Source organism: Pelodiscus sinensis, chromosome 1 (assembly GCF_049634645.1).
Source record: "Pelodiscus sinensis isolate JC-2024 chromosome 1, ASM4963464v1, whole genome shotgun sequence".
NCBI lineage: Eukaryota > Metazoa > Chordata > Testudines > Trionychidae > Pelodiscus > Pelodiscus sinensis.
In genome coordinates, this window is record NC_134711.1 from 231,466,087 (window position 1) to 231,479,166 (window position 13,080).

Consider the following 13,080-nt stretch of genomic DNA (forward strand, 5'->3'; position numbering starts at 1 on the left):
GGGGGAAGAGCTATTCTTCTGTATGAGCCAAAAGTTGATCATTCTTTGTCTTTTACAGCTGTGATCAATGTTGTTGATGAAACCATTAAACAGAGCAGAAGGCTTATAATTGTATTAGCACCGGAATCATCAAGTTGCGGTTTATTAGATAATATCTCTGAACAGCAACTGGCTATGTACAATGCTCTTATCCAGGATGGAATTAAAGTCATTCTGATTGAACTAGATAAAATAAAGGACTATACGAACATGCCAGAATCAATTAAATACATTAAGCAAAAGCATGGAGCCATTAGATGGAAAGGAGACTTCACAGAGAAATCTTATTCAACAAATACAAAATTTTGGAAAAATGTCAGATACCGAATGCCACCCAGACATCTGACTTCTTCAGAACTACACTTGCTGCCAGCAAGCTGAAACACCTTTCACATTATAGAAAGAAGAAGCATATGTCAATTTAATGGTCGTAGGCAGCTCTTTTTTTAATGCTGTTTTGATGGATTTTATTAGAATGCTGATTGTATGAATGGTAAGTGGATGATTTCACTTAAAACCTTTCAGGACTGTATTCACAGGTTAAAGAAAGCTAATTATTTATCACTCAGCTGTGCAGAACTAGCTAGCATGACTCTCAGAAGTATTCCTTCATTGTTATATTAGTGACAATCTGAGTGATGGTGATTTCAGAAAAGAAGCACCAAACACAGAAGAAACCACGGAAGAAAAATAAGCTTTTGAAAGGACACTTTTAAGGCCCTTTTTGTACTGATTGTTTCTAGAAAAAACTGTATTAAAGCAGAATAAGTATAATGAACATTCAGGTATCTTTTATGTTAACTGGGTGAAGATTTTTATTGTGAGTTTTGTAAGTGATGTTTTATATCTTTAGCTAGGTGATACAATTGCAGTAATTAGAAGCACAGGTCATTAATCTATTCTTTATCACTAACTTATTCAATTCACCTAGGTTAGATCCTCTTCATCCTGCCACCATGTGTGGTCAGTCATAGCCATGTATATCCTGTAAAAGCTCATCATACACTGAATTGTAGACCTTCAGCTCCCAACAAATATATTGTAAGCTTTCTGCCAGACAGAGTTGGCAACAACAAGGGTTGGGTTCAGTATCTGGAGGTTCCTTGTCAATAATACAACACCAGAACCAGCTTCAGCCCCCACCCAGTGACCTGGGCCAATTATACCCCACTCCTGTGTGTCTCTAGAAGGCATACATCTCCTTTTACAAGCAGAGAGTCAGACTAACAAAAACTTGTATTAAAAGAAGAAAAGCAACTCTGCATTAATTTGGGAAAACACTGCAGCAAGGGTTCATAAACATAAACCATGAGCCAAAAGACGCATCCCAGGTAAGTTGAGCAGTGCCTTTTCCCTTCAGGTTCTTAAAGGGACATTTGCATTGCTGGACTTTCGTGCACATCCTTCCTCTGCACCCCACTCACAGTTGCTGTCCTTGATCAGTGTAACACTAGAGTTCAGAAGTTCATCTGCATAATTCATCTCCCACCTTGGGTGGAAGGGGAGTAAGGAGGCACCCTACCTACACACTCCACTGCTGAGACACTCACTAGGTGCCCTGTTAGCCACTCCTCACTGCCAGCCACACTACTGGCTGTGCCTCTCCTTGCCAGCTGCTCTGCTGGCCATTAACCAAGTTTTCTTCAGGGTCTCCCACTTAACACAGCTCTCCAGGATCTCAGCTAAGTGCTTTCAACTGTTAGGGTAAGTCCAGACTACAGAGTTTTGTCGGAAAAAAGGCTGTTTTTCTGACAAAACCTGAGTTATGTCCACACTGCAAGTGCATTCTTTTGACAGTAAATCGAAAGAACAGAGGGGGTTTTGTGCAATTGGTAATCCTCAGTCTATGAGGAAGAAGCATTTTTGCAGAGTTCTTTTGCAAAAAAGGTGAGTGTGGATGGGGAAGAGGGAGTTTTTTTTGAAAAAGCGCATTGCTTTTTTGATGCACATCTGCAGTGTAGACGCGCTCATTCGCAGAAGTTTTTTTGGAAGATCTCTTCTGAAAAAAGCTGCTTGCACAAGAAACCCCTAGTCTAGACATAGCCTTAGTTGGGGAGCCTCACTGCTGATGCACACTGCACAGCCTTGTTGCATCAGAAACACTGTCCCCCCAGTAGGTCTAATCCAAGATCTAGGCACTAGGGATTTCAGCTCCACAGCATGTAACAAGACTCTCAGTTGATTTTAATTTAGTTCTGTGATTATACCATGGAGAGAGAAAGGGTCAAGTGGTGTCTAAGACCAACACCACCAGGTACAAATATAAAACTCTCTCAACTCAAGTCTTTGGAAGCCATGTCCCCTGCTTAGCAAGTGCTGTTTAGTTGAGGGCAAGTCTCTCCACTTAGGTATGCTAGGTACAGTTGGGCTGCCCTCAAGTCCCACAACACAGATAACAATCCTTTAGTACAAGTTGAACCTCTCTAGTCCGACACTCTATAATCCAGCAACATTCAGGGCCTGGCATGATTTTGATTAGCCAGATGTCCACTTATCATGGCTGTGGCTAAGTTTACTACGGTCTCATAAAGCTGTTTGTTTACAGCTACCAGTCCTGGCTCGCAGTGTTCTGTGCTGTTGTTTAGCTCTAATTTATCCCTAAATCTCTTCTAAGAGCCCAGTAAGCAGTGGAAGTGTTGGTAATGCTGCTAGAAAATACTGACCTCCCGTAATTTGGCATATTCTCTGGTTTGGCACCAGTCAGGTCCCAAGGGTGCCGGACTAGAGAGGTTCAACCTATAAGTCTGCCTCTACAACAAGGAGACTGGGGATCCAACTCCAGCCCAAAGTGATCATTTGGGACAAGCAATCCTCTCATGCTGAACACCAAGGCAAGGTGGGTGTGCCCATGCAAACAAAATCAGTTCTTGAAGTGCTCTTCCACACCTCACCATTAGATGTCAGTGGTGCGTACATAAAGACTGATTTCACATTTTTTAGATGGATATGAATATTTTGAAAGATGGGGGCAGTTCAGCTCAAAGATGCCACAGTGACTGTTTTTTAAGCATACTGCTACTACTGAACATATTTTAAACGATGTGGAAGAGATACAAAGGATTAAACAGATGTAAAATGTTAAATTAGTTACATGTTAAATTAGTTCACTGAATTCTAATTTGGGGTATGTGGCAAGCATCAAGGAGAACCAAGTAATCATATGAATGCAGGAAATTCACGCACAAAATGATGCATCGTAATCCAATGAGCTCCACTAGAAGCATTACAAAATGTACTATACTGAACAGTTAGTGAGCTGGCAGAAAGACAACCCCTGGAAAGTGCTCCTGAGTCAAACGTCCTGGAAGCGGGTGCACTCTTTACAGAATCCAACTGATGTATGCAGAAGGGGGGAGAGTTTCCCAGCCTGGGTCTGATTGCTGCCTTATAGCCTTTGCTATAGGTGCCCCTTCTAACAAAGTTCCTGCCCTCCCCAGGTACTGCTGGGGAACAAATAGCAGATAATGCAGTACTAACGTGGATATCACCAATTGGATACCACACCTGTAAACACTAGATTAGACTGGCCCTGTCCTTTTACACTGAAACAACTAACTCCTTCCAAAAGTCGATGCAGCTCTTTGTAGTGGACAGGATGAAAGGTGAAGAATCTCATCCTGGATAAACGCCTGCATTCAGACTTGCTATGTGTAAGTGAAGGGTCTGCCTCCAGCAATCATGACATTCCATTCTATAAGGGCCCAGGCTTCACCAACAAGGTTCCTTGCACAGATTCCAATCCAGGATATTTGTAGTGCCATCACATGGTGATCAATTCATACCTTCATATGACCCTATGCCATCACCTATTATAATAGTGCCAATTTTGGGAGGTCAGTTGTAATAGTCAATATATCTGAATTCCAAGCCCACCTTCAGAAATACAGGCACTCCCAACTTGTGACACAATCGGGTCCTGGGGAAGCATCGCAAGTCGGGGGTATCATAATTCGAGCCCTCATTTACGATAGACACCATGCCCCATCATAAATGTGGGCTGAGGACATAAGTTGGGGGTTTTTGGTCCCTTTCGCACTTAAAAAATGGTTGTAAGTGCACGGGATCGCAACTTGGGGGTTTCCTGTACTGCTTGTGAGTCACTTAGCACATAGTAATAGAGATGTAGCCGTGTTAGTCTGGTCTTGCTGAAACAAAAGACAAGGACTATGCAGCACTCTAAAGGCTAACAAGATGGTTTATTAGGTGATGAGCTTTCGTGGGCCAGACCCACTTCCTCAGATCAAATTGTGGAAGAAAATTGGCATGACCATATATACCAAAGGGATACAATAAAAAAAAATGAACACATATAAAATAGACAAATCAGATTTTAGAACAGAAGAGGAATGAGGGGAGGAGGTTAATGTCTATGAGATAATGATATTAGAGATGATAATTGGTGAAGCTATCTTTGTAATGGGTAAGATAATTAGCATCTTTGTTAAGGCCCATTCATAAAGTGTCAAATTTAAGCATGAATGACAGTTCTGAGGCTTCTCTTTAAAGTCTTGTGTTAAAATCTCTTTGAAGCAGGATATCAGGTCATTGAGACAATGCCCAATCTGGTTGAAATCGCAAGAAACTGTTTTTTCTTTGTGAAATTGTCTGATGTCTGTTTTGTGTGCATTGATTCTTTGGCAAAGTGTCTAAGAAGTTTGTCCAATATACATAGCAGATGGACAAACATTTCTGGATGAGCAGGAATATGTATTCTTGATTTTATAACTGAAATGGTTAGGTCCAATGATGGTGTCAGCAGAGTAAATATGTGGACAAAGCTGGTAATGGGGTTTGTTGAAAGGGAAAGTTCCAGGGTTGATATTAGTGTGGTATGTCCTGTGGTTGTTGGTAAGAATCATCCTGAGGTTAGATGGTTGTCTATAGGAGACTATGGGTCTGTCTCCCAGAGCCTCTCGGAGGGTAATATCCTTTTCCAGTATAGGTTGTAGTTTATTGATAATATGTTGGACGGGTTTAAGTTGGGGCTATAGGTGATGACAAGTAGTGTTCTATTGTTGGTTTTCTTGGGTCTATCTTGAAGTAGATGGTTTCTGGGTATTCTCTGGCTCTTTCAATTTGTTTTTTTATTTCTCTGGGTGGGTAATTGAGGTTTATAAATGCTTGGTAGAGATCCTGAAGTTTCTGATCTCTGTCAATGGGATTAGAGCAGATGCGGTTGTATCGAAGGGCTTGGCTATAGACGATGGATCGTATGGACTTCCCCTGATGGTTGGAATTACAACCTGGATTTCTATATACAAAGCTTCTGCAACAATGCACAGACTGACATTATTCACAAACGACAACAAGCGACATACAATCTCAGCCGCGCTGAACACTATGCAGTCCAGAGTCTCAAAAACAACCCGGACGTTATAATCAAACCAGCTGACAAAGGGAGTGCTGTGGTCATTATGAATAAGTCCGACTATGGCCAGGAGGCAACCAGACAACTCTCCAACACCACATTTTACAGACCTCTCTCCTCTGATCCCACTTCAGAATACCAAAAGAAACTACACTGTCTCCTTAAAGCAGGGATTTGGAGCAATCAAATTTTTGAATTGCTCCGTTCCGGCACCAATAGTGACTGTTCCAGCTCCGCTCCAGCTCCGCTCCGAACTCCTAATATTAATTTTTAACTAAATAAAAAAGTGCATACTGTAATTCTGAAAAAACATTATTTTTATTCAGTTTTAAAACAATTTAAATGTCATCAACAATGAAAGCTCATCACCTAATAAACCATCTTGTTAGTCTTTAAAGTGCTGCATAGTCCTGTACTTAGCACATAGTTGACATGAGCAAGTACTTAAAGAAGAAAAAATGATTACTGACCTTTCACAACTATTACTCTTGGAGGATATGTCTACACTTGCACCCTCTTTCGAGAGGGATGCAAATGAAGGCATTTGAAATTGCAAATGAAACCAGCATTTAAATATCCTGTGCTTCATTTGCATATTTGCATTATGGTGCTATTTCGAAATAGTGCTATTTTGAAATAACAGATGTTAAGACGCGGTTATTGCAAGAGAAAACCCTTCTCTCAAAATAACTGGTAAACCTCATTGTATGAGGAATAAGGGTTATTTCAAAATAGCACCATAACACAAATATGCAAACGAAGCGTGGGATATTTAAATCCCGGCTTCATTTGCAATTTTGAATGTCTTCATGTGCATCCCTCTCTCGAAAGAGGGTGCAAGTATAGACATATCCTGAGATTTGCTGCCCAAATCTACTACATGATCCACTTTCTTATCCCTCTGTTGGAGTTACTAGGAAGAAGGAATTGGCTGGATGTGGGGCTGGCAGAACCCATTATACCAGTTTGTAGGCATGTGGCTTCAAGGGGCACTAAGGCCAGCCCTATGAATACCATTAAGGAATAAAAGTCCCTGGCCAATGTGCATGTGATGCACACACACCGAGCATGAAATTGATATAAGCAACACATCTCAAACAACTGTTATGAAAGATCAGTAGTTTTTTTATGAAACTAGTTAACAGAATATTGTAGAGCCCATGGCAACCTACTGGAAACTCCAGCTTACTTGGAGGTGGTAAGGTTGGGAGTACAAGTGCAGTGACCATATATATCATTAAAACTCCTTACTCAAGTTTCTGAGCTCCTACAGCTCTACTGGCAGCTTGGTGCAAGGTTCCAGGTAAATGCCAACTGGTACAAAGTGGCATATTATTAGCTTCCTTCCATTTAACACTCTTCCTTAGTGAGCCTAAAATGCCTTGGTGCACTGTCATTGAGAATGGTCTAATCCACCTAGAATTCCCAAATGCCTCCAAACCAAGCAGTTCTGCTTCTCTGAGAGAGGTGGCCCACCAAAACACTCAAGATTTCATCTTCAAATATAAAACCCTTGTGTTTTCCTTAAAAGACATCTGAGAGATAGCAGTGTTAGCCTATATCTGCAAAAACAAAGAGCAGTCCTGTAGCGCCACAGGGTGTGTCTAAACTACATGGCTCCATTGATGTAGATTAGGCAAGACGGCAAAGGGAAATGAAGCAGCGATTTAAATAATCGCAGCTTCATTTAAATCAAAATGGCCGCCGCACTGTGCTGATCAGCTGATTGTCGGCACAGCACGGCAGTCTAGATGGCTATCTGCCGACCCCAGAACCCTTTGTCAGCAGATCCTTTATGCCTTCGTTTCCCTTTGCTGAGTAAACTAATCTACATGGCTCTGCTGACAGAGCCATGTAGTTTAGACATAACCTTAAAGACTAAGGGTATGTCTACACTACAAAGTTAATTCGAACTAACTTAGTTCGAATTAGTTAATTCGAACTAAGCTAATTCGAATTAGCGCATCCAGACTTAAAAACTATTTCGAATTAGCATTTTGCTAATTCGAACTAGCATGTCCACACTGAGTGGACCCTGAACCAAGGTTAAGGATGGCCGGAAGCAGTGCCGGCAGGGCATCAGAGTAGGACTTAGAGCATGAAGCTGCTGTTTTAGGCTAGCCGAGGGCTGTGCTTAAAGGGACCCGACTCCCACCCCGGACAGACAGTTCTCAGGGGTTCCCCGCTTGCAAAGCAGTCCTGGCTTGGAGTGCCCTGAGTGCCCACACTCAGCACATCACAGCACTCGGCCATCAGCCCGGGTGCACTTGCAGCAGGCTGCCATCTGGGGGTGGCGGGGGTCAATCGGGGGGCTGCAGGTGAGCTTCCACCCCGAGGAGCCCGCAGAGCCACCCCAGTTCTCCCCATTGCGGGCTCGTACCCCATTCCTCCCTCACCTCCTTCCACTTACCCCTCCCTAGCCCCCCTTCCTGATGTACAAAATAAAGGACATGGGTGTTCAAAAATAGAAACTCTCTTTATTGAACAAAACTCGGGGAGACTGGGAAAAGGAGGTGGGAGAGGGGAGGGCAACTAAAATGATCAGGGGTTGGGAACAGGTCCCATATGAAGAGAGGCTAAAGAGGCTGGGACTTCTCAGCTTAGAAAAGAGGAGACTGAAGGGGGATATGATAGAGGTCTATAAAAGCACGAGTGGTGTGGAGAGGGTGCATGAAGACAAGTTCATTAGTTCCCATTATAGAAGGACTAAAGGACACCAAATGAAATGAATGGGTAGAAGGCTTCAAACTAATAACAGAAAGTTCTTCTTCACAAAGCAAATAGTCTACCTGTGGAACTCCTTGCCACAGGAGACTGTGAAGGCTAGAACTATAACAGAGTTTAAAGAGAAGTGAGATAAAGTCATGGAGGTTGGGTCCATGGAGTGCTATTAGCCAGGGGGTAGAAACTGTGTCCCTGGCCTCTGTTTGTGGAAGGCTGGAGATGGATGGCACGAGACAAATGGGTTGGTCATTGTTTCGGTCCATCCCCTTCAGGGTCCCTAGGGTTGGCCACTGTTGGCAGACTTGCTACTGGGCTACATGGACCTTTGGTCTGACCCAGTATGGCCATTCTAAGCTCAGGGCTCAGGGTCGGGGGTCTCACTGGACCACCCTGATTTTCATGCACACCTGCTCCTGGGTGGCCAGGCTGGCAGCTCTCCTGCCCTAGACGGCCACTTTCCTGTGCCTAGTGCGGAGGTCGTGGATGATGTCCACGATGTCCGCACTAGCCCAGGTGGGCGCCTGCCTCTTGCGGACCTGGGCAGGCTCCCGGGAGCCGTCAGCCTGGTCCCGGGAAGAGGGGGAGGGCTGGGGGGCATCGGGTGACTGGCTCGATCCGTGCCAGGTGCAGGGTCTGCTGGCTGGGTGCTGGCAGGCTTGCACCTGGCACAGGCACCGTAGCCAGCCCGTGCCCCTTTAAGGGCTCCGGGGCCGGGAAGGGGGCAGAAGAGTTTCCCTGGTGTTGCCCAGAGTGGTCACCAGGGAAAGCTGGGGAGGCCTAGCCTCCCACTAGTTCGAATTAAGTGGCCACACAGCCCTTAATTCAAACTAGCTAATTAGAACTAGGCGTTAGTCCTCGTGGAATGAGGTTTACCTAGTTCGAATTAAGCGCACCGCTAGTTCGAATTAAGTTTGAACTAGCCGTTTGCATATGTAGCGCCTATCAAAGTTAATTCGAACTAACGTCTGTTAGTTTGAATTAACTTTGTAGTGTAGACATACTGATTTATTTGGGCAGAAGCTTTTGTGATTCCAGACCACTTAATCATGTTACATTAGTAACAGAAAGTGCCAATCTGTCAGAGCTGGTGGACTTTGATCAGACCTTGGACAGTGGCATCAATGGCAGCTCAAACTGCAGATCCAGCTCTTAAAACCTAATGCTCAGTTGAACATCACCATTCCCTTTTCCTGGAAGTGGACAGTGGGAGACCTTCAAGTCTGCTTTCAGCCACCTCCTGCCTCCTGATCCAGAGCCTCCAAAGGTCAAAGTAATCCAGCAATAGGAGGGAATCTTAGAAATTGACATTCTGTGTATTTCCACTAGAAAAGGACACAACTTCTCAATATTTAAGAATTCTAGTAACAGAGGGACAAACTAAATGTAACCATTTTCTTTAATATAGGTTATTATTTCTTTTTAAAAAGTTGGTATCCCATATTGCAAACTACTCAGAACAGAATTTGGAAACAGGCAGGTCTGAAAAGGACTAGTTGTAATGTGCAACATCTATGTAAATTGGGACACCATAACATGAGGAAATTGTATTGTGTGGGAACAGATGCATTTAAAGGAAATGTCAATGCACTGTTACCTCACATTGTCCCATATGTGTATTCTCAGAGTTCAGAGAGCGGGTATAATTTATAAATGACAGCAATAGTCTATGTGGATGTGGAATAAAAGAAATTCAGCTCTTTACCTTCGAATCACTGCAAAGGGAGAGATGCCTTTATAAGGTGGCTCAATGCCAGCTCCTACTCCTCTCAGCCCTGATACGAGTTATGTGCAAAATTACTTTGAGGAAGTCCTATTGCGTGTATTAAAAAAGAGGTCAGAGGGATGGTCCTTGTTCGGGCCTTAGAGTCTATGAATCAAAGATTCTTTGTGCCTGGGGAGATAAGAGGGGGCAGATCTGCGGAATTTTGATGGTGCCCAGAATGCCCAGAGCGGGCACACCTTCCCCACCAAAAGTCCCTCCCCACCTCCTGCTTAAGGCTCTCAGAGAGAGTTTGGGTGCTGTGGGTGAATCCTCTGCACTGGGGCAGAGGATTGGGACAAAGAGGGGGTGTGGGTTCTGGGACTGAGAGTACAAGAGAGGTGAGGGATCAAGCTTTGGGAGGAAGTTTGCGTGCAGGCAGGGACTCTGGGAGGGAGTCTGGGGTGGGGTGTGGTACAGGGTCCAGGAGGGGGTAAGACTGTAAGCTCTAGATGGGTGTGGGGTACAGGAGGGAGTGCAGGTGAGGACCTGGGGAGCTGGCACTTACCTGGGGCACCCCTCTCTGACAGCAGGGTCTTTGTCTGCTGCTGTCCGCAGGCACCTCCCTTGCAGTTTCCAGTTGGCCGGTGGCAGTATGTGAAGAGAAACACTCCCTACCCAGAGGCCACAGGGATGTGCCAGCAGCTGCACCAGCAGCTGCTCTAGCCCTTCTCTGCTGCCAGTAGTAGTGGTGGGGCCGCTGGGCCATTTTAAATCACCTTGTGGTGGCAGGGGGGCCAGTAGACTCACTAGGGAAGAGACCTAGTCCCTAACTTTTGGGGTGCTTGGCCCTGGGCCAGGAATATTCCTACTACCTGGCTACCACAGGCCCATAAAACTCACCACACATGCCCTGTACCCATTGGCGACAGGTACCCCCCCCCCCCCCCACTGTGGGAGGGAAAGGCGAGAGGCCACAGGGCCCGAGAGGACTAGTGGTGGGATGTCTGGCAGCTGAAGCCCCTCCTCCACCCCCCCACTCACTGGTGGCCATGGAGGGAAGTGGGAGCGACACAGCCCCACTCACCAGCTGCCAGTGCATCACTTGGGGAAGGGGTGGGACTACCCCCTCTGTCACACATCAGCAGGACGTGGAGCGATGCAGCTGAGGAGTGCAGCTTTCCACTGCCACCACTGCTGTGGGTGCCAAGCCTCTGCTAGTCCCTCGGGCAGCATTGCTGAGGAAGAGGCAGGTCAGGGGTGGGGCCTGGGGTGTTAGCCTGGCCCTCTCCCAGGTGGCATGGGAAGGAGTCTTGCAGGGAGGCGAGCCTTCTTGCAAGGAGGAATAGTCAAAGTGCACATTGGGGGACAAGGTGGGTGAGGTAATGTGTATATCTTACAATGGAGCAATTTTTGTTGGTGAGAGAGAAAATTTTTGAGCTACACAGAGCTCTTCTTCAGGTCTGGGAAAGGTATTTTCAGCATCACAGCTAAATGCAAAGTGGAACAGACTGTTTATCCTAAGAAGTTAGCACTTATTCTAAAGGGCTCATTCATGGTACAGTGGCCCCCTAATACCTCTGCAGTGATAGGACACAAAGGGAGAGTTACAGATTTGTTTGTTTATTTTTTTAAAATATTTTTACCCTGCCTCTCTACTTAAAATATTCGAGGCAGCTTACAAAAATTTTAAAAATACAATAAATAAATATATATAAAGTAGAAGAACCCTAAAATGGGGGGACATAAAACCTGCTAAAACAGCTCAAGAGGAGGGGGACACACACACAGAACCCGGACTCAACAAACTGTGGCGAGAGCTACTCGCCAGCCCTGCATGTGCCAGAACGGCACTGCGCATGCGCACAGCACCAGTGATTGGGGCGTACGGAGCGACAGGCTGAAATCTACTCACCATGGGCGAGTAGAAACAGCGGTTTGTCGAGCCCTGCACATAACTAAACACTAAGAAAAGCACAGGTTGTTATAATGAACCATAAATCCACTGTCCCTGTTTTGTACATGCTATTTAATGTCTAGCAAAGGAATGAACATAATCTCCAAGGTTCATCTTTTGAAAGTGTTGTGCAGGTTTCCATTGAACATAAGGATGGATAGGTAAGATAAGAACAATTGTTTTATGAAAAGTGCTCAACCACAGGTGATGTGGCATTTTGTCTTTTATCGATTTCCTGTGTGAGTTTATTCCAGGGCAAAGTGTCTGGTTTCACGCACACAGTTGTTACTGGGGCATTTAGGGCACTGGATGAGGTACTCTGTCATTTGCGATAAGGATGTGTCAGATCTATGGATCTTGAAAGGCATGCTAAGGGGGAAGGAAGGAGGAGTTGATCAGTGTAGATATGGCTGCAAGTTTTGCATCTGTATCTCTAGTGAACACAGCAAACCCCACATGACTTGCAGCTGGATTTGCTGGTGACCCTGTCCCCTAGCTTGGGCTTTTAATATAAAAGCATAGAAGTGTATGACTGGAAGGTGCCTCGGTAGGCCATCTAGTCCAGTGTTTCTCAACCAGTGGTACGAGTATGCTTAGGGGTACTTGAGAGAAGTCTGGGGGATACATCAACACAACTGAAATTTGGAGAAAACTGAATTTTTGTTTTAAATTTTACAGCGTTTTATTATTTTTGTACTTTTTACACTAAAAAATTTCATTGCCCGCCCAGCTACCATTAAGTTGTTTAAACAAATGTGTTGCAATGGTAGAAATTTTTTTTGTGTGTCTGAAAACTGTAGGTACTAGGGGGTCTGTATACATTTTTTTTTTTTTAAAAGAGGTACTTTGAGAAAGTTGAGCATCACTGATCTAGTCCACACCCTGCCACTCATGGCAGGCTATAGTTAAATATACTTCCCACCACCACACACACACACACACAAACACACATAGACACATTTAACCAGATAAGGCCTACTAGGGGCTGGGGACAGGTTCTGCTGGGCTGGGCAGATCACTAGTGTGAAAAACTGGAGTGGGGGTAAGAGGAGCCTAGGGAGGACGAAGCCCTGAACATCTGGCCTATCCTATACAATTGGGACACCCTGAACCCCAAGTGGCTGTGAGTGAAGCCAGCTCCAGCAGGCTCTGCCCCAGGTGGTGTAGCAAGAGGAGTCAGGGGGGCACTAGAGAGGGAGGGGCAGGTGAAATCACAGGAAAGACATCTGTGCCCCCCCCCCCATGCTCTCGGGTGGGACTTGCGGGGTGCCCCCGCTGCCAGCAGGGCTCTTC

At 45.1% G+C, this 13,080-nt stretch overlaps 1 protein-coding gene across 2 annotated transcripts in view; it reads left to right on the plus strand.

Moving 5' to 3' along the window:
- The window catches only part of LOC102463419 (interleukin-1 receptor-like 2), a 41,866-nt gene extending 40,033 nt beyond the window's left edge, over positions 1–1,833 (plus strand). The window contains exon 11 of one of the 2 annotated variants that reach the window (XR_012899761.1): positions 59–193. Coding sequence is in view for 1 of the 2 variants with exons in the window: in XM_075917359.1 (XP_075773474.1) it covers positions 59–420 (362 nt within the window). In the remaining variant the exon portion in view is untranslated. Of the gene's footprint in view, positions 1–58 lie in introns of both variants that reach the window. The other variant, XM_075917359.1, reaches the window with a different exon arrangement.
- Positions 1,834–13,080: the final 11,247 nt, after the last annotated feature.